At 37.5% G+C, this 25,572-nt stretch overlaps 1 protein-coding gene across 2 annotated transcripts; it reads left to right on the plus strand.

Annotated features, from left to right (window-relative positions):
- The first annotated feature begins 616 nt into the window (after nucleotides 1–616).
- Nucleotides 617–24,935, plus strand: LOC122043165 (methyl-CpG-binding domain-containing protein 9-like). 2 transcript variants are annotated; one of them, XR_006129455.1, is made up of 12 exons: nucleotides 617–1,224; nucleotides 5,361–5,500; nucleotides 5,667–5,992; nucleotides 7,454–8,593; nucleotides 8,699–9,397; nucleotides 10,156–10,458; nucleotides 10,590–10,925; nucleotides 13,004–13,102; nucleotides 18,643–19,071; nucleotides 20,292–22,724; nucleotides 23,092–23,254; nucleotides 23,946–24,084. XR_006129455.1 is itself a non-coding variant. In XM_042603651.1 (11 exons), exons 1-11 carry the CDS (start codon nucleotides 722–724, stop codon nucleotides 24,192–24,194), a joined length of 6,657 nt encoding a protein of 2,218 aa, XP_042459585.1. In that variant the 5' UTR covers nucleotides 617–721; the 3' UTR covers nucleotides 24,195–24,935. The 2 variants fall into 2 exon arrangements, 1 of the variants encoding a protein (XP_042459585.1); XM_042603651.1 differs by lacking the exon at nucleotides 23,092–23,254 and having other exon boundaries at nucleotides 23,946–24,935.
- Nucleotides 24,936–25,572: the final 637 nt, after the last annotated feature.

Genomic DNA, 25,572 nt, shown 5'->3' on the forward strand with positions numbered 1-25,572 from the left:
TAGTAATCATTCTTAAAATATCATTCCCAACCCCACAATCCAAATACTATCTTTTACTATCATTTCATTCCCTCATTATCAAATTCATCAACCAAACACTCCCTAAATGTTATTTTTTAAATAGAACCGGTAAAATACTGAGAACACAAAAGGATTAGATATATTTTACCTTTAAAAAATTAAATAAAATGCGGTTTTGACGATGGGATCAGATAGGACACGCAGCATAAATCTATTTAATCTCAACCGATAAATCTTCTAGATGTGCCTTCGATTTCGACACGTATACATTTTAATTCTAATTATAAAATATCCGGTAACACCTAATCTCCCGCTCGTACCTGACCGGGCCGTTGCTTCGGTCACATGTAACCCGCATGCCGCGGTGAAAACGCTTGCCCATCCCCTGCCTCCTGTAAGACACCGACCATCAAATATTCCTCGCTTTGACTTCTTCCACGCGTCACATCTTTCCTTCCGTATCGTATCGTACCTGGGCGCTCTGATGACGTGGCTCTCATTCCTAAACCTGATTGGATGGGTATGCGATCGTAACATCTTTCGTGACTCAAGTGCTTTACCCGCTTTCCCCATCCGCCGCACCTGACAGCGACTGTCTTGTCTCGCCCACTCGCCCGCTCGCTCTCGGTTAGAAACCCTAAGCAGGAATGGAGCTAATGGCTTCGATTCGTTGAAGGATCGCAGGGAATCTTCGCCTTTGATGGATACCTCCGCAGCCCTCGGGAATGTTCCCGAGCCGCGCCCCGCTCCGCTCTTCATCGACCTCAACGAGGCCCCGCCGCCGCCGTGCGACACCCCGACGGCGGACCCCCATGCATCTTTCTTTGCCCTCGACGCCCGAGCTGTCGCCTGCCGTTTTCATGGCGTCCTCACGCCCGCCCCTGGATCCGCTGCGGATTTCCCCGGCGAGGCGGGAGTCGGGCCTGTCGTACTGCCTTGCGGTGTCTGCGGCCTCCTGGAGACCCGCGGTGGGACGGTGGTCTGCGACGGCTGCGAAAGAGGTTTCCACGTGAGCTGCGTGAGGAATCGGCTGCGGCAACCGATGGCTGCTGTGGACGACTGGCTCTGCTATGAATGCAGCGCGAACGGGAGGCCCATCAAGAGATGGAGTCTTGGCGCAGCCAGGTTGCTTGACATCAATGCCTTGCCTCCTAGTGATGGAGATTTAGAAGAGCTGCATAATAACGGAATTGGTGGATGCAGGTAATTTTTTCTTTCTGTCTCCCTCTCTGCTCTTACAGTTTTCCTCTCCAATTCTTTGTTTCTTGTTTTTTTGCTTGTCTCTATGTATTTGGTCAGATTGCAGTCAATTACCTTGTTTTATAAATGCTTCAGATGCCATTTTTCATTTTTTCTAGATGAAAATTGACCCTTTTATTCTATGTAGTTTTTTTTTATTTGGTTATAGAAAAGGGAAGTTGTGCTGCCATGATATTTCATCCTCAAAATATGGTTAGAAATAGGTTCCATTAGTTCCATGTAGACGCATATAACATTTGACATCATAATTAAATTTGCTAACATGCAGATTACCAATAGGTCAGCTTTTATCCAGGCCTACCTAGGGCAAAGAGAAAACACAACTTAACTTTATCATTGCAGGAAAAGAAAGGCACCTCATTGGTAGTCAAATTTATTCGCATTTGTTATAAAAGAATGAATTATGACTGATTGTCTTATTTGTTACTAGTTTATTTCTAAAATATAACATTTGAGTCCATCTTTGCTTATCTCCATCACATGTATTGTTAATCCCCTGAAATGCCTTCATGTTGATAGTCAACATCACATTGTCATCTCTTTTGGTTCTCTACTATCGAACAATTCTTCATAGGACTCTTAGCTTCCTTATAGATCACCCAAATCACATACCAATGCAAGACAACAACCAGCAAATTTGATCAAAGTTGGATTTTGAGATACTAGCTAGACTTATTTAATTTTCTCTCACGTGATCTGATCTTGATTGAATTCAATTGGATTTAGATCTTTGTGTTGTTGTGATAATTTGCTGAAGGATTTATTGTGGGAATTTGATTTCTAGACCAAAATCAGTTTGTCAGATTAGACTTTGTCATTCTTGGTCAACTTCCATCCGATCTGGTCTAGTTTGGTTCATTTATTTTTGAAAATCTTGGTTATCTTGTATCTTTTGAATTGGGAAAAGGTTGGTGGTAGAGGAACAACTCAGAAAATAAATATTATACCAGAATGTGAAAGAACCATATAGTAGTCTTTTAAGTGTGTTAATAATGCAACCATATATATATTTGATGCTTCCCTAATGGGTTAGTCATTTATATTGGATAATATTCAAGTGGTCCGAATCAAATTTAACATCGAAACTGGGCCTGGCCCTAAGACGAGGGCTTTGAAGAAGTCAACCATCGAAACTGGGGCCTCTCAGAAGTCGGTGACTGAGACAGAAATCGTGAAGAAAAAGAAATTGGTCAGACTCTTGGGAGAGGCTGTTCTAGTGCCCTTGCCTGTGAGAAGTTGCTTGCTGAAGCAAGTATGAAGGAGAAAGCTAAGGCGTTGGGGGCAAAGGCAAGGCTTTAGCAGCTCCTCCCGCCACTGGTGAGGTTGCTATCCTCGCTTTTGGTCTAGTGCAATTGACTTATAACGCCACAAGATCCATCTCTAGTTCGACTCGACCATTCCAAGGACCTAGGACCGAAGATAGGCCAAAGGGGGACAACCCCTCCCAATCTAAGCAATTCCGCGCTTACGAGGACATCATGCCGTGGATGAAATTCCTGGAATTGGGTGAGAATTTGGTCCGGTCTATTCGGAGGGTATGTTTTTCTTTTCTATTTAATGCTTATGGAATATCTGTAGATTACCATTTTGATTGCGCAGTCTGAAGTGGAAGCAAAAAGAATATAGTATACTACTAAAAAAAATACCGCCAAATGAAAGACCATTTCGGTGTTGTTCTCTTGTGTGATGACTGCAGCTCTGCCATGACTTCTCTCTCCTACATAGTCACGATTGTTAGCAGTCTAGTTCCCACACGACGCTAATTTGTTCCGGCCAAATACTGTTGATGATCAAACCACCCGTCAACTAACTTGCTGGAGATCATCAGTGAAAGAGATAAAGAGACCTAGATGCACTCAAAGAGATGGTTAGACTAGCCGGGGGACGGATCCTAGGGCACTCCGACGCTCAAGTTAGGGTTTGAGGTGGTATGTAGAACGGAGATGGAGAAGAAGAGTAAAAATCCTCATGAGTGTCTATATAGTTGTCCGGAGAGCATCTCCACGTCGATCAGAATATCATCATTATGGGAGGGGACCAGATCTGACAACCGTTGGTTACTTCTCTATTTGTCCAATGCTACGTGTTAGTAGGGGGCATCTAGGAGACCGGATCCTTGTACTACTCCTCCATTCTCAGGAAATCATGGATCCTGGAATACTCGTAGTCACCCGTATAGGGCGTAGACCCTGTCTTAAGGATGAAAAGTGTGACATCAATATGGGGTGACCTTGGGAATATACAAAGTTTGGATCTAAAGACCGAGACTGAGGTGATGTCAAGATCTGCCTTTGAGGGAGAGTGTTGACAACTGAGGCTGAGACAGAGATGATGTTATTGATTGTAGTAGAGGCTAATAGGGAATGTATTATCGAGACTAAGAGGGAGTCTGTTGCTGAAGGTGTCATTGAGACTGTCATTGAGACTGAGAGGGAGTTTGTTGTCGAGAGTGTCACCAAGACTATCACCGAGATTGAGAGGGAGTCTGTCGCCTAGACTGAGAGGGAGTCTATAACATAGATGGGAAAGGAGTCTGGCGTCGAGACTGAGAGGAAGTATGTTGCCGAGGTTGTCATCGAGATTGAGGAGTTTGTCGTCAAAATTGGGAGCAAGTCCGTCGTTTAGACTGGAAGGGAATTTGCCGTTAAGACTAATAGGGAGTTTGTTACCTAGACTGATATGTGTCGGGGTCGGGAACTGAGACGGAAATATGATTGGTGGTTTGTCCTTTAATCAGACTTGAATGGCGGGGATGAGTGCACTGAGTTAGTTCGATTTGGTCTGAGTCTCGTCTAAGTGGAGTTAACCTTCCCTTGGGTCAGGTTTAACCTGTCAGCACAACTCTTGACCTACGGAACATGTAGCGGCTGAAGGAAACCGCCGCATGAGTACCCATAGCATGAGGTAAACAATGCCAGTATTTGAAAATTCCCAATTCAGTGCTAAAGGAATAATTAAGCATGCTAAACGTGTGTATGTGACAGTTGAACAGAAATAAAAAAAATATTTAACTCAATCAAAAGTGATTTAAGGGAAATGAATGTTACTAGTGATATACCTTTTCATGCACAGTTTACGGACAGGATAAGATCCATGAATACAACTTGAAATAGTTGGAACTAATGATTTTTGTTTATGTGATACTGACAGTCCGATGCACGAAGCTCCCTTCAATGTGGGGACTTGGGAAAAGGTCGGACTGTATTAGGTCTATTATACACAACCTTACCCTGCATTGCAAGAGGTTGTTTCTGCAACTTGAACCCGTGACCTCCATGTCACATGGCAACAACTTTATTGTTGAGCCAAGGCTGATTATGTGATACAGTAAAGAGTAAAAGTCTCCTATTAATTTGAGTTACTCAACATGTTGGGCTTGGCCATTGCACTCCACTTGTCCACACTTAGGGATGAGTCTCAAGTGTGTTGACCTATACATTGAGCCATTTCCTAACAGCTTAAGCTATTGAGTTAAAGAGGTCAAATTTAACTGAGTTTTATCCTATGTTTTGCAATCTTCTCAGTTTGTCATTGAAACTTGCTCTCATCTTTCTATTTTCCTCTTCTTGATATGCATCAATATATATTATTGCCACTAGTTAAGCTGAGTCAGTCCTTGCGCTCTGCTTGGGCTAGAACCATTCAGTTAACTTGCTAAGACATAAGGAACTCTTAGAATATAAATGCATATATCTGTGTCTTTCTCGCATCCTTGTGTTAGGACTTAAAATTCTTGTCAATCCTCTATTACTTTAGTAATTTGGGTCACTTAGATAATTATTGTTAGTTTGTTACTACATTGACTAGAGCCATACATGTGTAAAAGAAAGTTCATCTTATTTAGTTGTGAAAATTATAAGTTGATGTTATATTTATTCAAGACCTATTTTCAGAATATATTTAGCTTTTTACTGCCTTTTTTGTAGTTCAAGGACCATGTTATATACGCTATCTTATTCTTTGTTTGTACGACATTGCTACATCATTTTATTCCTTGAACTTTCCTTAGAAAATAGCAATCATATACACTATTTTTTCTGCATATTCATGTGAAGTACTAATGCAGTATTTATGAGCAGATTGAACAACTCGGATAGAGCTGATATCAATGGCACCTACCAATTGTTTCAACATCATAATGTGGGACACATAATAAATGACTTTGATTATGTGAATGGCATTGGAAGCATTAATGATTCTACAAGAACCATTACTGAAGGTACACAAGATTCTGAAGCAAGTGATGCCATGGTTTTACTGCTATTCTAGTTTTTTTGTTTATCCTGTTGGTGTTTCCTGCAAAAATTATTGCATTCTAATTGAAAAGTTTTCTATTTGTTTAGATTAACCAGTTATCTGAAATATTTTTGTCTTTCATGCATCAGATGGAAAGAGGTTGAGTCAGGTGCATGATTTATCTCAGTATTTTGGCATGAAATCAAACTTCACTTGCTCTGAGGTTGCTGAAAAAAGTGATGTTTCTGGGTTAGTACATAGATCTTTGCTTCGTCGAAGAAAAAGAGATCTTGCAAGAACCTGGACTCTTACGAGTTCATCTGAGAACCAAGATAGCATGAGAGCTAGCTGTGGCGGGGAGCCCTCTTCTGATACTGAAGTCATGGACTCTCAATTCATTGATTTTAGGAGATTCTTAAGAGCTTCAAATGCCTACGCAGAGGAAAATAATGGCCATGGCTCCAGAAATTTAATTGTATGTATTTACTTCCTCTTCATATGTTACCTGTGTTGCTACTATGGAACATTTTTCCCTACTTAAGTTTGGCAGTTTATTCAGTGGCTATTAATACTTTGCACATGGATGAGATATTTATGCCTATATTTGATGTATGAATTACTTCTCCATATGCTATGCAAGGGCTTACGGATTGTGTTATGACTGTTGCAATTTATGTTGGATTATATCAGTAGTTCGACGGATGTCATTCTGCCAATAATCGTGTGAGATGGACAAATAGCTCTCTTTTTGATTGGGAAATAGGTTATTTGCTTTTCATTATGGACTGATAGTTAGTGGCTAGTTTTTGATGTAACTGAAATGGGTATGCAAATTAACTCTGGAATGTTCTCCTAGTTCTTGAAATATTGTCATTATCAAATAGAGATGGAGCTTTACACAAACATTATAGTCCTTGATGTCAATACATTCTTCTAGCATTAATATTATTTTTTCACGATTAATTTGTGTTATTGATAAATAGGTGCATAACTATTGAGATTCAATCAAAGTTTCACATTGGAAAAATTTGGGAAAGATCATGGATTTAAAAGGATGTAAGATATCTCCATTGACATAAGAACTTTTGGGCAGAACCCAAGAGCAAAACCACGAGGGTCTAAGCCCAAAGTGGACAATATCATGCCATTGTGGAGATATATAAATATCCTTCATTCGCAACAAATGGTATCGAAATCATGATCCAGAACAGATGTCATGTGGGGTGATTTTGAACGAAGTTGCAGGGAGGCCCGAAGCATGCCAGGTTGATCGGATGCTTGCGGGGAGGCCTCAGATCAGGGTGACCGAATACTCGTGGGAAGGTTTGAAGTAGGTTAAGGTGACCGAGTGTTCACGAAGAGGCTTGAAGCAGGTTAAGAGTGACCGGACGTAGATGCTTGCGGGGAGGCCTGAAGCAGGTCAAGAGTGATCGGATGCAGGTCAAGAGTGACCGGATGCAGGTCAAAAGTGACCAGATGCTCGCGAGGGGCCCAGAAGAGTAATGGTGATCCTCTGTTTGAGGGAAGGATTGTTGGGATTCAATCAAAGTCCCACATTGGAAATATTTGGGAAAGATTATGGATTTAAAAGGATGTAAGATATTTTCATTGACATGAGGTCTTTTGGGTAGAGTTCAAGAGCAAAATCATGAGGGTCTAGGCTCAAAGTGGACAATATCATGTCATTGTGGAGATATGTGAACATTTTTCGGTCGCAAGAATAACTATATCAAGTAGTCATGGTTTGTTGACAAAGTTTTTTTGATATCTGCATCTCAACTTTGAGTAGTGTTGCATTCACGGACCATGCTCCTGATATATATTTCTGCATAAACATCACTAAATGCATGGCTTGTGTCTGTTATGTTGCTATTTGATTCATGTTTTTAGTGAGTTCCTAAATATTCTTTTTTATTCTTTTGCTATACTGTTCCAGTGTTGGCTCCCAGTTCAGTATGAGGACTTCTATGTCATTTCTTTTGGAAGAATTGATTTGAGAACGACATACCATGATAGCAGTCAGATCTGGCCTGTTGGATATAGGTCGGTTTGGCATGATGAGATTACTGGATCACTTTTTGAATGTGAAGTATCAGATGGTGGAAATGCTGGACCTGTTTTCAAGGTACGAAGGCATTCATGTTCAGCATCACCACTTCCAGTTGGCGAAACTGTTCTTTATAACAATTCTAGAAAATCTGATGCACCAGAAACAACGGAAAGTAGCATGAATTTTGAGTCTACCCTGGAGCAAGATGATGATATTTTAATGCTTCTATCAGATCCAACATATGCTGATCAGGAAATGATATCATGCTTCAGTAGTAACTTTCATGGAATTTCACATGAATCCTCCATGCACATTGATGCACACGAACAACATGCTATACATCATGCGGACAATCGATCGGAAGAGTTTGAAGATTCTTCGAAAAGAACTGCTCCAAGGGATGACATTGGAGATTTCTATGTGGAAGGAAGATCACCATTGTCAGTATGGAGGATGGTGTCTCAAACTCTTGTTGATTCATGCCAGGAAACCTATAGGCAGTCAGGTTCTTTGAAGTTCTTCTGCAGACACAGTTGTCAAATACCAAAATATTTTGCAGATGGAAAACAAAAATCTCTAGATTATTCTTCTTCCTTAGCTAAGTTTTGCAGTTCTGCCGGTCCCATGAATATACCGGAAGTTATTCAGAGTGCCATAGAGCTTGATTCTTCATGCAAATCACTTGCAGAATGGTTAAATCAAGACAGATTTGGATTAGATATGGGATTTGTACAGGAAGTGATTGAAACTTTTCCTGAATCACATGCATGTGCTGGTTACCAGTTTCTGATTAACAAGATCGATGTTTTAAAGTCAATGACTGTTGCTAGTGGGGCACTCCTAGCTGTACAAAGGAATGGTGGTAGAGGTAAAGATAAAGTTCCTCCATATGGTTTATATAGAAGGCCAACATTATCTCAGCTGCAGGATTTCACTGCTGAACACCAACTAAGTGAGCGCCAACCACCACCAGGAAAACCTTGTAGCAGAAGGCTTCCTCCAGAGCTGGTTGGAGATGTTTATCAGGTATCCTTACTCTACTTGCAAATAAAAATGCCTGCCATCTGAGAAATAATTTTATTGTTCTTATTTTTTCTGATATGCACTAATGTCTTCCTCCTCTATGAACAGATATGGGATTTTTTTTGGCGCTTTTATGAAATTTTGGGTCTAAATGAACCTCCATTGCTTGAGGAACTTATGGAAGAACTTATTGATCCCTGGCCCATTGATTCAAAGTACATGGAAAGGGAGAAGCTGGAAAGAGAAATTAAAGATCACAGAGAGTTGGTTGCAAAGCCATGTAATACTTTAAATAGTCAAAATTCACTACCAACATCTGGGGCTGACACATCAACACAAGATGTAAGTCCATTTATGTTTGTCCCAAATGAAACGGCATCAGCAAGGGAAGCTGTCCAAGCTAAATTGGCATCACGTACTTATGGTAGATGTACTGGTGTAAAATTGACTGAGGTTCACACTTCACTGTTGAAAATTTTGATTGGAGAGATCCTTGGGAAAGTTGCTTTTTATGTGGATCCAAATTCTGATGCTAGAGAATCAAGATCTAGACGTGGAAGAAAGAAGGATCTAGAGAGCATGGTTACTGCAAAAGACTCCAAGACTGATGTATTACTTGCCAATCAATTAACATGGCCTGATCTGGCTAGGAGATATATCTTAGCTGTTTTATCCATGAACTTTGTTATAGATTCTCCTGATATCTTTGCTCGTGAAGGACAGAAGTTGATCCGCTGCTTACAGGGTGATGGTGGTGTTCTTTGTGGTTCCCTATCTGGTGTTGCTGGTATGGAAGCTGATGCAGTGGTAAGAAATCTAAACTTTTTTGTTTTTTTTTTCCTTTTTTCTATTGATGTTCATGGAAGAACTATTTGAACTTGCTCCATAAAAAAGGTTACAAGACATTTATGTTGATTTCAGAATCTGATCAAGGATTCCTGTGTGAAAAATTGTTACTTGATGTTTGGACTTGCATGCAATCCAAATTTGAGTCCCTATGCAATTTAAGCCCCCAAAATGTATAATTGTTTGTATATCATTTTTTTAAGGTTTTGAAAGGTGGCTTTAGATGGCTAGCTTGTTACATAGTGTTTAAGCAGTGGGAGGGGGCTAGGTAATCAATATTAAATTAATATTAAAATTAAAAATTTCTAACATATATATACATATAAAGTATGCAAAATAAATTTACAATAAAAAACAATTAAGATAATTGATAAGTAAAAACACTGGAATTTATATATTAATTACTGCTTTGTATTTGTTTGGTTCTTGGGATTCCTTATACTAGCATGTCTAGGCAATGTTCTGTATCATTGCTACTGAGTTTACATTTGAATTTTACACTGTACAGCTCCATGTTTCATCAATTACTTACCAACCTATTGTTTTTGTGATTAGAACATGTGACCTCCAACAATTTTATCGTTGCCTAAGTCTCCCTTCTGATATTTAGATATAGCATATGAATTTTCAGATATTCACTATATTGCCAAGACATTGTTGTAGTTAAATAGTTAGCAAATAATAAATTACTTAATTTGACTAAATTAGTCCATTCTCAGCTGCTTGCAGAGGCTGAAATGCAGATAACTGATTCTAGAAAGCAAGAACGTAAAATCTTGACAGTTGAGCACAAGGATTCTGTTGCAGATGGCACCTCTGAGCCTGTTGTACATGGGAAGAATCTTCCTGAATGGGCATTACCTCTAGAACCAGTGAAAAAGTTGCCAACTAATGTTGGTACAAGGATTAGAAAGTGCATTTATGATGCGCTAGAACGAAATCCTCCTGAATGGGCAAAGAAAGTTTTGGAGCATTCTATAAGTAAAGAGGTTTATAAGGGGAATGCGTCAGGGCCAACTAAGGTAATGCTTCTTCTTTAGTGTGTTTGATTCTATTACATGACTAATCAATGTGAATCATCTTTTCTTAACAAGTATATATATTCTGTAGTGTCAAATCTTGCCATCTGACAATTCTTGTTTGCTTGGTACAGAAAGCTGTTCTATCTGTCCTAGCTGAGGCCTCTGGTGGAAAGTATTTGCACAGACCAGAGAAGATAAGCAAAGAGAAAAATCCTATATCATTGTCTGACGCTGTTATGAAAAGATGTCGTATGGTACTCCGTCATGCCCTTTCTGCAGATGAAGGGAAAGTTTTCTGCAATTTGCTTGGATCCCCAATGGCAAATGTTAATGATAATGAAGATGAAGGTATTCTTGGATTTCCTGCTATGGTTTCTCGTCCTTTAGATTTCCGCACCATTGACTTAAGGTTAGCTTTTGGGGCTTATGGTACTTCACATGAAGCTTTTCTGGAGGATGTTCGAGAGGTATGACCACTTTACTTGCTTTATTTTAGTTCAATAGTAAAAATTATGCCCAGTACAATTATTTTTTACTGTAGGTTGACTGAATGATGTTCAGTTAGGTATCTTTTACCAGGCGTTTGCCATGTGAATGGAATTCTTTTGCATTATGTTATAATTGGTGCTTTTAACTTGAAACCATAGTCCATTCACCATTGAACCATAATTTGAAATCTCGTTCTGAGCTGGATTCTGGTCCCTGTCCAAAATAAGATCGTGTTGGCTTGCCAGTGGTGGTCAGTGTGTCAAGCACCAACCTAGGCAGGACGTAGGCAGTTGTCGCATACACACAAATGCGGCAAACCTTGCAGGAAGCCTGTGTGAAGTTGTCCAACCTAGTGTTTCTACAATTGATGAAAAATCACAACACCTTGACTCGAATTCCATGTAAAGCCAATTGTCCTCTCAAGCAAATAAATCATGAGCAGAGAAGTCACGAGGAACTTCTGCCTCTGGTTCCACATGAAGCTGATTATCTTGTAGGTGAAGTTTCGTTTAGAGAAGACACTAGCAGAGAAGTTGTGAGGAAGTTTTGTAGAGTTCCGCGTGCCGATCAGCATGCTGACCAAGATGTTTCACGATTGTCTACTAGCACGGAACAAAATTATAAACCTTGCATTGAACTTTTTTTTCTTCAAATTCATAAATATATTGCATTAGAAAATGTTGTGTGTTATTAATAATAAGTACTGATGCTAAGGAACTGATTCCAGGTATAATATAGATTATTCTGGGACGTGAAGTTTTAGAGGGATTAACGAGAAAACAAGAAAGAAATAACAATATAAGAAGTAACCCAAGCTAAGATTAAAAACCTTCTCGAGAAAATAAAAGCGGGAATAAAAGAAAAAAGAAATGTAGCTGTAATATGGCTTAAGCGAAGCAAATTGATTCAATATCCAAAAAAAACTTGTCCTAAACATCCTCTAAGTATAGGTTTATATAGCTCTCAAAACCCTCAAAAAAATCTAAACAAAAAATTAATCAACCAGACTTAGTTCCCTAAGATTTAGGACAAATTAACCAACAAGACTTAGTTTTCTAAGATTTAGGACAATACTAAATATAATTAAGGAAACAATAAACTAAATTTAATAAACGGATAACCAATTAAAAAAACCTAGAAGATGCAAATCTGAATATTTTGGATCTCCTCCTACATCAGGAAGGCATGACACTTTTACCTTCTCTGTGTAACTGTGTTGACCCTGGGACAGGTTGGCGGGGGCGCTGGGGGCGAGCGTATTCTCCTCTTGTCACAAGGAAGGCATGACATTTGAGCCATACTTTCGGTGGCTGGTGTGGTTATTACAATTCATGCTAGTTCAGAAATATTCTACTGCTACATACATGCATTTTAGAATTCTCGTGCACTGTGCAACTTCCTATTCTATTTTCAGTTTTTTTTCCTTTCATATTTGATCTTCTTAATGACCCTTCAAAATAATATAGCCTATATGCTTGTTGGTTTTATTTTGTCTAATTAACATTATTGTACAAATGATGGCCATTGTTGCATTGCAACTTGTGGAAAAAATAAAAAATAAGTGATTTTCAGATTTTAGTTTGTGAACCTCTACCTTGTTAATTAACTTCTGTGCAGTTCTTGCATAGTATCTGTTTCCTTGTAATATGTCACAATTAAAACTTCATCTTTGTTAGATTGAGTTTTGGAAATTAATGTGCTAGATGAATACTTGATGGAGTTTATAGAAAGTTTCATCACTGAAATCACAAGCCAATACCTCATTGCGAGCTTAGTCTTTTATATAATTTTTCAATAAGAATTAATCAGGTAAGTTTGAAAAACACTGATTTTTCTTTTTTGCTTCCTGCAAAATGTCTCACAAATTGGATTTGTACTTCGTATTAGGTGGAAAATTTAAAGTTAATTTAATTATGATGATATGTTTGTGACTTTGTGTATCGTGTAAAAATCACTTGTACAACACTTTCCCAGATTTTTAATTTTATTTGAAGCATGCAGCTAAGTATCTTGATGATTAAGCATCTAGTAAGTGATAATTGCTTTCTTTTGGCAGGTGTGGCATAATATTTCTATTGCGTATAAGGACTGTTCTGATATGATGCAGTTAGTTGAGGAATTGTCAGATAATTTTGAATCAGTGTACGAGAAAGAGGTCTGTTAGTTGAACTTTTTTACTCTGTTTTCTTGATTGTTACTCATGTAATCATGGCGTCATATCAATACTTTAGTATAACTTCTCAGTTCTCACATAGAAATCTGTCAACCGGCTAATGTGTCAGTGATCATATGTTGTTTTAGGAAAACCCATTGAGTTTCAAATGTAATAATTTTAGAACTATGAAGATCTCATTGGCATTGCCAATGCAGTTTTAAATTTTTAGTGTCTGAATTTTTGTGGACTACAAAAATATTCCCTTAATGGTTGACATAGAAATTATCCTATGCAACACTGTTGTCGACATTGTTTAGGCACCCATAGTTTGAAAATTGTGTCAGGTTGGGTGACAAGGCCAACACTTACCGTGCTAGTAAATTGCTGAAACCAAATATTAGTTGACAATGGTGATTAATCTTTGGCAACTCATGCCAGCCATGCTATTGTATCAGGTTAACACTTGACACACTCCGCTTTGTCAAAAGCTTATTGAGATGTGTAAATAATGCACTGAAAGAAAATGAAGGAGAAAGACTGAAATCTACTTTTTATTTATATATAATTCAGATCTCAATACATTGTTAAATAGATGAAATTGGACAAGTCCAAATCTCACAACATAAGAAAATATTCTAATCCTAATAATTATCTTCTTAAATTTATTTCAATCAAATAAAATCATGACATTTAATCTAATCAAATCCGGCCATGACATATTTAATCTAATCAAATCATGCCTACTTTATCGACACTCCCCCTTAAGTTGGTGCAAAAATGTTCATCTTGCACAACTTGCTAACTTGTGTTTCAAAGAGTTGTCTTGAAAGACCCTTGGCCAAAACATCTACAATTTGTAGCGTGGTTGGAACAAATGGAGTACAAATTGTTCCGTCTTCCAGCTTCTCTTTTATAAAGTGTTTGTCAATTTCAATGTGTTTCGTTCTATCATGTAGAACTGTATTATAAATAATACTGATTGCTATCACACTATAGCTTCATAGGAAGGTTTATTGCTCTCTTTAGTTCATCCAAAACTCTCTGTAGCCAAAGAATCTCACATACTCCTTGAGTCATTACTCTAAACTCAACCTTTGCACTACTTCTGGCTATAACACTTTGCTTCTTACTTCTCCAAGTTATCACATTGCCTCCACTCAAATGTGCAGTACCCTGAAGTTGACCTTCGATCAGTAACAAAGCCTACCGAGTCTACATCTATATATACTTCAATGTCTCTTTTCTCATCATTTCGGAAGAAAAGTCCCTTTCCAGGTGTTCCTTTTAAATACCTTAGGATTCAGTACACTGTATCTAGATGTTCTTCGTATGAATTGACTGACTATACTCACTGCGAAAGCAATGCCTGGGTGAGTATTAGACAAGTAAATCAGTCTCCCAACAAGTCTTTGATATCTTACTGAGGAGTGCCATTTTTTATATCTCTCAGCTTTACGTTTACTTCAATTAGAGTCTGCTGTCCTGCACCCATTCATCCCAGTTTCCTTTAAGAGGTCAAGAATATACTTTCTCTGAGACACCATAATACATTTCCTTGATCTTGCTATCTCCATTCCAAGAAAGTACCTTAGCTAACCAAGTCTTTAATCTCAAATTCCTTGGCTAGGTTTGCTTTCAATCTGCTCATCTCTTCTATAATTGTCATCGACATACACGATCAGCACAGAGATCTTATCTTTCTTAAATGTTTTTGTGAATAAAATATGATCAGATTGTCCTTGGGTGTAGCCTTGATTTTTTACAAAATTTGTGAACGTCTCGAACCATGCTATTGCTTTAGTCCATAGAGAGATTTTTTCAGCTTACACACTTTTGATCTAAAGTGATTAGAAAATCCTGGTTGCGCCTCCTTGTAGACCTCTGCTTTTAAATCATCATTTAGAAACACATTCTTTACATCTAATTGATTTAGTGTCCAATTGAAATTTGCAGCAACTGATAACAAGACTTGAACTGGGTTCAATTTAGCCACCAGAGAGAATGTTTCATAATAGTTTACTCTGTAAGTTTGCGTAAAGCCTTTAGCAACCAAACGAGCCTTATATCATTCTAGGGAGCTGTCTAAGTTGTACTTTATGGTGAATACCCACTTACATCCAACAATCGATTTACCGTGAGGTAGATCAACCTTCTTCCAAGTAGAATTCTTCTATAGAGCTCTCATTCCCTCAAAAATTGTTTCTTTCCACTCAGGTCTCTTTAGAGCATCCTGAATATTATTTGGAATACTAACATCGTCGAGTTGTGGAACGAAAGCACAATAGGAAGGAGACAAATATTTATAAGATACAAAATTTGAAAGTGGGTATTGTGTGCATGACCAAACCCCTTTCCTTAGGGCAATAGAAAGATCGATTTGACTTGAGGAATTTAACTCAGACATACCTTGGGTTCTATTGTCAGGGATCTTTGAGTAATTATTGCTAATCTCATGATTTTGTCTCTAATCAGATTCTTGGCTTTGTAGATGGACAATGCCTTCTTTTCTTTGAGCCTAATCTTCCCTTATGTAAACAAGACCTTTGAATTGATTGTTACTCTTTTCTATCATGTCATTGTTTTGAAATGGCACAAGTTTAGGTTCTTCCTCGAAATAAAAGGTTAAGTCCGACTCATTTAAACATTCATCCCTATTATACTCCCCCTGAAGATGAGAATCGTAATAAGATTGTCCTTGAAAATATATGACATCCATGGATATCAATTTTTTTTTTTTTTTGAAATTGGATCAAAACATTTGTATCCTCTTTGATTTGTAGGGTACCCAACAAAGATGCATTAATAAGATTTTGGATCAAGTTTAGAATGTCTTGGGTCATGATTGTGAATGAAGATGATGCTACCAAAATTTTTTAAGGAAATATATATGAAGAGCCGAGAATTAGGGAAACAATTTTGAAAGGTTTTTATCGGAGTTTGAAGATTCAATATCCTTGTTGGTAATATTTATTAAATAAGTAGTTGTTAGAATCGCATCACCCCAAAGATACTTTGGAACTTTTGTATGAAAACTTAGAGCTCTTGCAACTTCGAGGAGATGCTTATTTTTTTCAGCCATTCCATTTTATTGAGGAGCGTGAATACATGAACTTTGATGAACAATTTCCTTCTTAGTAAAAAGGTTCCCTAACAATTGATTGAAATATTCTTTCCCATTATCACTACTAAAAATTTTAATTTGTATTTGAAATTGTGTTTGAACCATATTATAAAAATTTATGAACACATTTCCAACATTAAATATATTTTTCAAAAGAAATACCTAATTCATTTTAGTATGATCATCTATAAATGTGATAAACCACCATTTTTCAGACAATGTTACTATCCTAGAGGGACCATCACTATGTATCAAGGTAAATGGTGTTGATTTTTTATATGATTGTAATGGAAACACCGAGCGATGATGTTTGGCTAATTCACAAGATTCACGTCTAAATGATGAAAGACTTTTATTTAAAAATAACTTAGGTAACAATTGTCTTAAATATTGAAAGTTTGGATGTCCTAAATGATAATACCATAACATAATCTCAAGAAGCATAAATCGAGTTGAAACATATCTTAAGGTCCTGTTTGACGAAGGTTGATCCAGCATTGAAGATGTAGAGGCCATTGTCTTGTCTAGTATTACCAACCATCTTCTCCGAGGCTAAATCCCGAAATTTACAATGAGAGGACAACAAAATGGCACGACAGTTAAGATCAAAGGTAAGTTTGTTGACGGATAATAGATTATATGATAAATGAGGAACATGCAAAGCATCTCTAAGGACAAGGAAAGGAGAAACAACAATGTTTCCTTTCCCTGCGATAGTAGCAAAGGATCCATCAACAATTTTAACCTTTTTATTCCCTGTGCATGGTATGGTATATATGAAGAGAAAAATTGTGATATGCCTGTCATATGGTTGGTATATATGAAGAGAAAAATTGTGATATGCCTGTCATATGGTTGGTGGCACCTGAATCTAATATCCAGTAACCATTTGAGTTTGTGCTAGCAATAGAAGCTATAGGGGATATATCTGTCTAAGCTAAAGAGCAAGAAGAGTTAGAATTTTGTGAGATTGAAGCATTTTATAGAGGTGCTCTAATTGATCCTTTGTGAAAGGAAGATATTCAGAGGTTGATGATTGCCGTCCAGAATCAATACCACTTGTTTGAAGGGCTCGAACACCACCATTAGTAGCTTTAGAGTTGCTACTTGACTTCCTTTTATAATTTGCTGGTTTGCCATGGATTTTCGAGCATGTCTCCATAGTGTGCCTTGACTTATGGCACCTTTCACACTAGATTTTTGGCTTATCGCCTTCAAAACTGGTCCCTTTGGTGACAAGGGCAGATCTCTCACTATCCACTATCTTTGGTTCTTCAATTCCTTTCAGCATCTCTTGGCGTTGAGCCTCCTTTCGACGGACCTATGAGAAAATTTCTCTAATGGCAGGTAGAGGTTTTCTCACAAGTATCCGTCCCCGAACTTTATCAAGCTCCTCATTTAAACCTGCTAAAAACACAGATACTCTGCTTCTCTCTACCTTCTTTTTATATCGCATACCATCATTGGTGTTTTCCCATTCCTCTTCTTCAAATAAATCTAGTTCCTGTCATACAGTCATAATTTCATTGTAATAGGCAGTAACATCTCAGTTTCCATGCTGCATTCTCTACATTTGAATATTTAATTCGAATAGTTGAGAATGATTCTCTATATGAGAGTAGGTTTCACGTACAACTTCTCATGCATCACAGGCTGTTGGTAAGAACATGAAAGGTTTGCCAATGATCGGGTCCATCGAGTTAATAAGCCAGGCAGTCACCAAAGAATTTTCCTAGTGCCGTTGTTTGTATTTCGGATCATTTGAAGCTGGTGGTTTTATTTCTCCATTCAAATGTCTGAGTTTAGGGTTTAGGGTTTTATTTGAACTTTGTACTTATGATAATATTTTAAAATTGATTCACTAACCACTTATCTCATAAGCTTTGGTTGTTATGAAAGTGACAAATTTATCTAATGAATCACCACACTTTATTCATGTGGGATTAATGAGCATGAAGCATCCTAGCTTCAATTATGTATGTAGGATTATGCACTCTACTCTAAAGAACATTGGAAATTGAGGTTTAAGTTGTTATCACCACAACCTCTTCCTTTCCTTCTTTTGCATGTATTCCTACAAGAATGATGTATTTCAATGTGTATTCTGTACGCGACTATGCACATGAAGGTAATCTTATGTCTTTGGATCTGCATGTCAAATGAACAGGTCTCAAAACTGTAAATATTGGATTTTTTTTATTCTTCAAAATGTGTATTGTTTTTTCTGACCTTGTTTTGCTCTCAAGACAACTCATATTCTCATGCAAATTCAAAATTTTTGTCAGTTTGTGCATGGATTTAATTTTTGCATCTTTTACCAGCTTGTGTCCAAAATAAGGAGTTGGTACTTGTAATCTTTTCCTTTTATACATGTTCGGAAGAGGTTAAAGAATTTGAATCATGTTCTGCATCTTTACAGGTACTTACTTTCCTGGAGAAAATTGATGATCTTGCAGGTGCTGATTCTCTAGATCCCGTAAAGCAGAAAGAACTGTATGATATCCTTGCAACAAGTGAAATGCTCAAGGCTCCTTGGGAAGAGGGAGTTTGTAAAGTCTGTGGCATTGATAAGGATGATGACAGCGTTTTGCTTTGTGATACTTGTGACTCAGAATACCATACTTATTGTTTAAATCCCCCTCTTGCTCGGATTCCAGAAGGCAATTGGTATTGTCCATCATGCATCAAGATTCAGTCCAAGAAACAAGATTGGAACCATCATACTCAGGTTAGCAAGAACTGTGAGAGGAGATATTTGGGAGAGGGTAATCGTAATTTTCAAGAGGCTTTGAATCAACTAACATGCACAATGGAAGAAAGAGAGTATTGGGACTACAGTATTGAAGAGGTTAGTTGCATCTCTTTCATATTTGAATGCATGTTTTTTTATCACTCTGGACTCTGCCATGTTCATCATACTATTTCTTAAACTTCCAGAAGCATGTTCAGGAATAAGGGATGCCCACTTATTTGTTTCTGTTTTATGCTTTCAGTAATTAATTATTTTTTATTTGGTTATTAAAGTTAAATTTACACCAAGCTTAAGTGTACTTTTCCATGTTCAAGAACACAACTTTAGGTTCGTTTTTCATTATTTTGGTCTGAAGTTATATTTTCTTGATTTCAAAGAATAATATGCTCACTTCAAAAATTGCTTTATTTTGATATTCTTGGTTCAAGTTAAATGTTTAACCAACTTACATTAGCTTTCTATTTATCCTGCTGATGTTTCTTGAACATCCTTGAAGTAAATTGAATAAGATATCTTGCTTTATTTGTTTTCCTTTTCTGATCATTATATCTTTATCTAAAAATTCCTCATATCCTTCAATCACTGTAAATCACAGTTATAAATGAGATTCTTTTGAATAATGTGATATTCATGCATATAACTTTTTTGCTTTTGAATTATGTTTCTCTATGCTCATTCAGCTGTAGGAGTTGCATAAATATTTCAGGACCTTGAGTTATCTACAGTTTATGTGGACATATTAAATAAGAATTACTATTTGAGCCAATTACACAAATAATCTCTAATAGTTGGACTTTACACCTATGTTGGATACTTGTACCCGGTCGAAGTAACATAGCACATAAAATCACATTGAAATTAAACAAAATCTTAGTAAGTTCAGTTAGGTCCTCTCTTCATACTCCATATGGGCTGTGCGCCTGTACATGTGTGGTTAATGTTTCACATAATATATTGATGTTCATATGTTTTCGCTCCGCTATTAGTATGTAATCTGATCCCGAGTAAATTAAAGTCAAACGTAAGTGAGGTAATGTGACATCAACTATCATACTAGATCATCTTATTTCTTTCAACCCTTTGTATACCTTCATATTTGAAATTAGCCATTTGTTGGCATCCTTCGTTTTTGTGCTTATCTAATTAGGTTTGGTATTCTCCTCCCTTTTGACCTGAAATTTACCTTTTTGAGTTGTTGATATGGAGAATCTTACATTAATGCATGGGAACAGTAATTTGATATTAGTTTGTTTAGAATCTGTGTCAAAGATTACATTTTTTAATGTATTGTGCTAATCTTCATTAATGGATGACAGAGAATATTGTTGCTGAAGTTTCTGTGTGATGAGGTGTTGAACACTGTACTTATTAGGGAACACCTAGATCAGTGTAATGAAAAGTCAAATGATTTGCAGCAAAAATTACGAGCAATAGTTATGGACTGGAAAAGCTTGAAAGTCAAGGAAGAAATTTTGTCCTTGAACATTGCTAGAGAAAGTGCTAATAAATCCAACAAACCTGGTGATGGTGCAAGGGAAGAGGAAGAAGGAAATGCATCTGCTAGGTTAGCTGAGTGTCAGCATATTGTCAGTGACACTCCTATAAATGCTGATCCTGGAAATGTTCCTGAAACTTCAACTATTGAATCCGTCCTTGGACAGGATGGACGAAATGATTTCAGCGAGAATGTGGACCAGTTTTCAATGAGTATGATTGATGCTCATTCTGATCATAATAGGAAAATTGAGATACAGTCTGGTGATCAACATACTTCAGACAAATGTGCAGTTGCTGGTAATGTACTCCCCAATGCTACACTCGACAAAGCAAACCAAATAAAACAAGATAAAGGGTTACCATTAGCTTCTTCTGACCAAGAAAGTAAGAAAGCAAGGGAAGAATCTATCGTTGGTTTTGATAATGGAACTGCACAGAGGGGTTTGCTGGCCGATGAAAGCAGCAACCTTGAAAGACCTCATGTAACTCAAAACATGGAAACAACTGCAGTAGTGTTTACCCATGTTGACACATGTCGTGGTTCTATTATGGGCACTCATGGAGGTACAACACAGGATAATAATATTTCAAGAACTAAGTGGGTAATGAGTGCATCAACTGAATTACTCTCCTCCAACCAAGGTGATGTGAATCAAGGAAACACCAATGAGGTCCATGCCACCTCTATCAACGATCTTGAACTGGATGCTTTAAAGAATCAAATTTCAGATGTAGAGTCGTCAATTTCTAGTATTGAATCTCAGCTTATGATGACATCTTTAAGAAGGGATTTCCTTGGAAGGGATTCTTTTGGTCGATTGTATTGGGTTATTTGCAGACCTGGTATGCATCCTTGGCTGGTTGCTGATGGAAGCATGATGGTACCACAAGAGAAGAACAGAATGGAAGAATTAAGCCAACGCAAGGGTAGTGACCTTGTGGATATGGTCTCTCCTTGTTTGGCGCCAACTTCTGGGCCAGGTGGATCTGATGCATGTAGCACATCTGCTTGTGATTCACAAAAGTTTAGCTATTGCTCATTTTCTTTGTATGAAACTGACAATGATATTCAGGAAATTGTTAGCTGGCTGAGCAATGCTGACCAAAAAGAAAAAGAATTGAAGGAAAATATCTTGCAATGGCAAAGGCTTCTACACCAAGTTTCTAGAATTCTTCCTAACGATTCTCATCCTACTATAAAATCTTCCAATAGCAAGGATTGCGTGGCGTATCGAGATTTAACTACAAAGGCTGCAATGATCCTTGAAGCCAAGTATGGTCCTTTCTTGGAGCTAGAAACAATAGATCTAAAGAAAAAAGGTAAGAAGGGAAAACCAAGTCATGAGGAGAGGATGTTCAGATGTGAATGCTTGGAACCTGTATGGCCTTCTCGATACCATTGTTTCTCTTGTCACCAAACATTTTCAACTTCTGTGGAACTTGATGGACACAATGAGGGAAGGTGTACCCGGAATAGTGCTGGATCTGATGAAAGCAAAGAAAACATTGATCAATCAAAAGTGAAGGGAACAAGGCCTGAGAACATCAGAGGAAAAGAAAATCATGATGAAGTTGATCTCAGAGATGCATCAAAGAAAAATTTGGAAATCAACTCCAGTTGTATTAGACTTTCAAGGACAACATGCCCTTATGATATTGACATTATCAGCAAAAGGTTCATAGTAAAGAACTCTAACAAGGAGTTAGTGCAAGAAATAGGTCTTATTGGGTCAAACGGAGTTCCATCCTTTGTCCCTTCACCTACTTTTTCAGTAGAAGTGCTAAACCAAAGTTTGAAGTCTGATATTAGTGTGAGTGCTGGTTTGCCCTTTTCTTCAGGAGGGCAGTCCTTACCATCTATGGGGATGGGCGGAACAAGGTTGAATGTATCTGAGGATGAAGTTAGAAGAGGAAATGGACAAGCCAGCACTTCTCAGAATTCTCTTGGTAATGCTAATGATGAACAATCTCAGAGAATCAAAAGATCTGGTCGAGGTATTGGTAATGAGGAAGAAGCATCCTCTATGTCTATTAGCATTCAACATTCTGTAATTAGCAGTGGCTACATAGTTCCGGAATCATCATTGAGACCTGTAGTTGGGAAGACCTCTGAAATTCTTAAGCAGCTCAAGATTAACTTACTTGATATGGAAGCTGCACTTCCAGTTGAAGCACTGAGACCATCAAAAACAATGTTGCAAAAAAGATGTGAATGGCGTGCCTTTGTTAAATTGTTGGAGTCAATTTTTGAGGTGAGTTCAATTAAGAAAGCTGTTCCTTTTGAAGTTCCACTTGCTCGTCATTTGATTGTTTGAAGTACATGCCCATTCAAGAGCAAATCCTTTGGTTATAGGGATGTTCTCAGATACCTTTGCATAGGTTTTACACAACTTCCTTAGTTACTTTTAAACGAAGAGCTGCTAAATATTTAATTCACTTGTGATTAGCTTTTAGATGATACAGAGCAATCATGGTATTTATATTTTTGCTTATGCTAGTTGGAGATCTTTTGCTAAAATTACAGTTTCTGTGTGCTCAACCCTATCACAAGTTTGCAGGAATATTTCATGTTATTATCAGTTGGACTTTTCCTAGTTCACTTTAATGTTTTCTTTGTAGGATTATCAAAATTGGATCAGTGTGTATCCTTGTTTTCTGAAACTATTGCCACTACCTGATGTCCCAACTTCCAAAAACCATATTTGAGCAAATTGTTCATTGTCGACGATGGTGTGTGTGTGAGTGGATAGTTGATCAGTTACTAGGCCTCCACACGATATGGGTAATGTCCTGTAATGGTTTTATTTTATTTTATTTTATTTTTCTGGAGACATCTACAAAACCAGATTTTTGCAAATTGATCATCATCCACTATGCTGTGTGCAAGATATACAGTTCCTTGGTAGGACTTACAAAACTTTGTAAAATGTGTTTGTAGTGGTGTCTCTTCTTTGTCTCATTTGAGTTTCCACAGAAATCATTTTTTTATTCATACAGATTAATATACGATTTTGTAGAATATTGCATTTATTTTCTCAAGTGCTTATCAATTATTTAGCTTTAAAAAGTGTGATTCATTCGCTGTCTTTGCATATGTTGATTCGGACAAGGACATTCTACATGGTTATACATCTATTTGTTGATTTGTTATTTAATTTTTCTCCTTGGAGGGATTGCTTAACTATGTTATTAGTAACCTGGAAGAGTTTGTAATTGTATTGAAGGTAACCAAAGTGTCTCAGAGGCTCCTGGAGAACTTAAAAATCTTAAAAGGATTTCATGGTGATAGTTGTCATTCTCTTGCTTCTTGTGGTCCTTTTTTGGGGCTCCTGGTTCTTGAACAAACTTCAACTCTTACTAATTGACTTTATTGGTCATTTAACTCTAAGTATTCAATTTTTTATGCGTGTTTTCTTTCATAGGCCAATACTCACAATCACATGCAACTTCATTTTTTTGGGTGGTCTTTCCAGATGGTCCAAGCAACAACCCTGCTTGAAGGTATGATCAAAATGGAGTACCTAAAAAATGGGTGGTGGTACTGGTCCTCTCAGACAGCTGCTGCAAGGACATCTACAGTTGCATCGCTTGCTCTCCGTATTTACACTCTCGATGATTGTCTTATCTACATTAAGAACCAGGATTCTGGTTCAAATACCATAGAGAGTGATCCAAAGCCGACAATCAAGGCAGGAAGGAAGAGGAAAGATATGGATGTATAATGAATACTTATGAAAGAACTCGAATGTGGCAGATTTTAACTTATTAAGGCTGTCTTCAGATTTAGTCATGCTTTATGATTCACAAATGGTATGAACTGGAAGAGGACAAGGCCATAATAGCTTGGATGTTAGCTCGGACCTTTTTCCTGATGCAAAATTGCTATCACTCACTTGATGTTTGTCTGGTTCAAAAACAGTGGCTGAGACAAGTTTTTGTTTCAAGGATACAAATAACAAAGTTGGAATCATTTTGAGAAGGAGATCCAATGTCAGTGGTTATACAACATACAAATTTCAGCGAACAGTAGAGCCATCATCATTGGTTCAATTCTAGTGATATATGAAATTAACCCATTGGTTGCCTCTCGGCAATATGCCCTTGCACAACCTTATCTATTTTATGCACATTGTGTTTATTGTTTAGACATCAAGTCACTAATCATCCTCAGATCACTTCTTGCCGCCAGCCCTCTGCCATCTTTTTGTTTATGCCGGTGTAGCTAGCTGCTTTTCAGGGATTAATTGAAACCGTCTTCAGTTGCAGTGACCTGTGTACAGAAAAAGTAGTTTTTTATATTTTCAGTAACCTTGTATCATAAGAATCGAGAAAGTAAACAGGTTGTTGTTTTAGTTCCTCTGAGTTCAAGCTTCAGCTGCCTTGTACTGTAACAAATTTTAGATGCTGATAAGGACTGGAACAAGACTAATTGCATTTATAATCGCTATGTCTAAAAGTTTTTAACATGTGTAAATGCTCAGTCACAGGAAAATCATTTTGCTATTGTTAGGCATGGGACAAGGTTAGTGTTGGATGGATCATACAAAAGCTATCAAAATGTGGCAATTTCAGGTAACACACTTGTTCACTTTTATGAAAATTTTGATTTTGTTTCGTAAATGTTGGCGTGCTTATGCTCATTCGAGTGATGTGCTTCCATTGCATTGCAGGCTTCCTTTCTCCTAAACAATGCTTTTGGCTAATTTATACAAACACTGTTGAGTTTACTTTCTCCTAAATATAATACTTGTGCTACGATGCCATATACAACTAGTAATTATAGTGCTTTATTCTTATTCTCTAATGACATTCCTCTTTGTTGTTGCTGTGTTTATCTTATAGGGATGATAATATATCAGGTATCTGCAATCACTGTTGTTGCTGTGTTTTTGCTATTTGAATGTTCGACAGACAGAGGATCATTAAACAAACAAAAAAAAAACTCGTGAAATTTTCTTAGAAAATGTTTCACATATAGTAGTTTGTGGAGAAATGAACTCTGTTCAAAGTTATATAATAAGATAGGTGTTAGGTTTTGGCAATCGCAGCCGGTTCGGCCCATGGAGCCATCGTATTAATCCGACCCGACCCGACCCGGTT

The sequence above is a fragment of the Zingiber officinale genome, chromosome 2A, assembly GCF_018446385.1.
Source record: "Zingiber officinale cultivar Zhangliang chromosome 2A, Zo_v1.1, whole genome shotgun sequence".
NCBI classification, from domain to species: domain Eukaryota; kingdom Viridiplantae; phylum Streptophyta; class Magnoliopsida; order Zingiberales; family Zingiberaceae; genus Zingiber; species Zingiber officinale.

Coding starts and splice junctions, on each gene's coding strand:
- LOC122043165 (XM_042603651.1), top strand. CDS start 722: ATGGATACCTCCGCAGCCCTCGGGAATGTTCCCGAGCCGCGCCCCGCT. Junction 1,225..5,360: donor AACGGAATTGGTGGATGCAG/GTAATTTTTTCT, acceptor ATTTATGAGCAG/ATTGAACAACTCGGATAGAG. Junction 19,072..20,291: donor GGGACTACAGTATTGAAGAG/GTTAGTTGCATC, acceptor AATGGATGACAG/AGAATATTGTTGCTGAAGTT.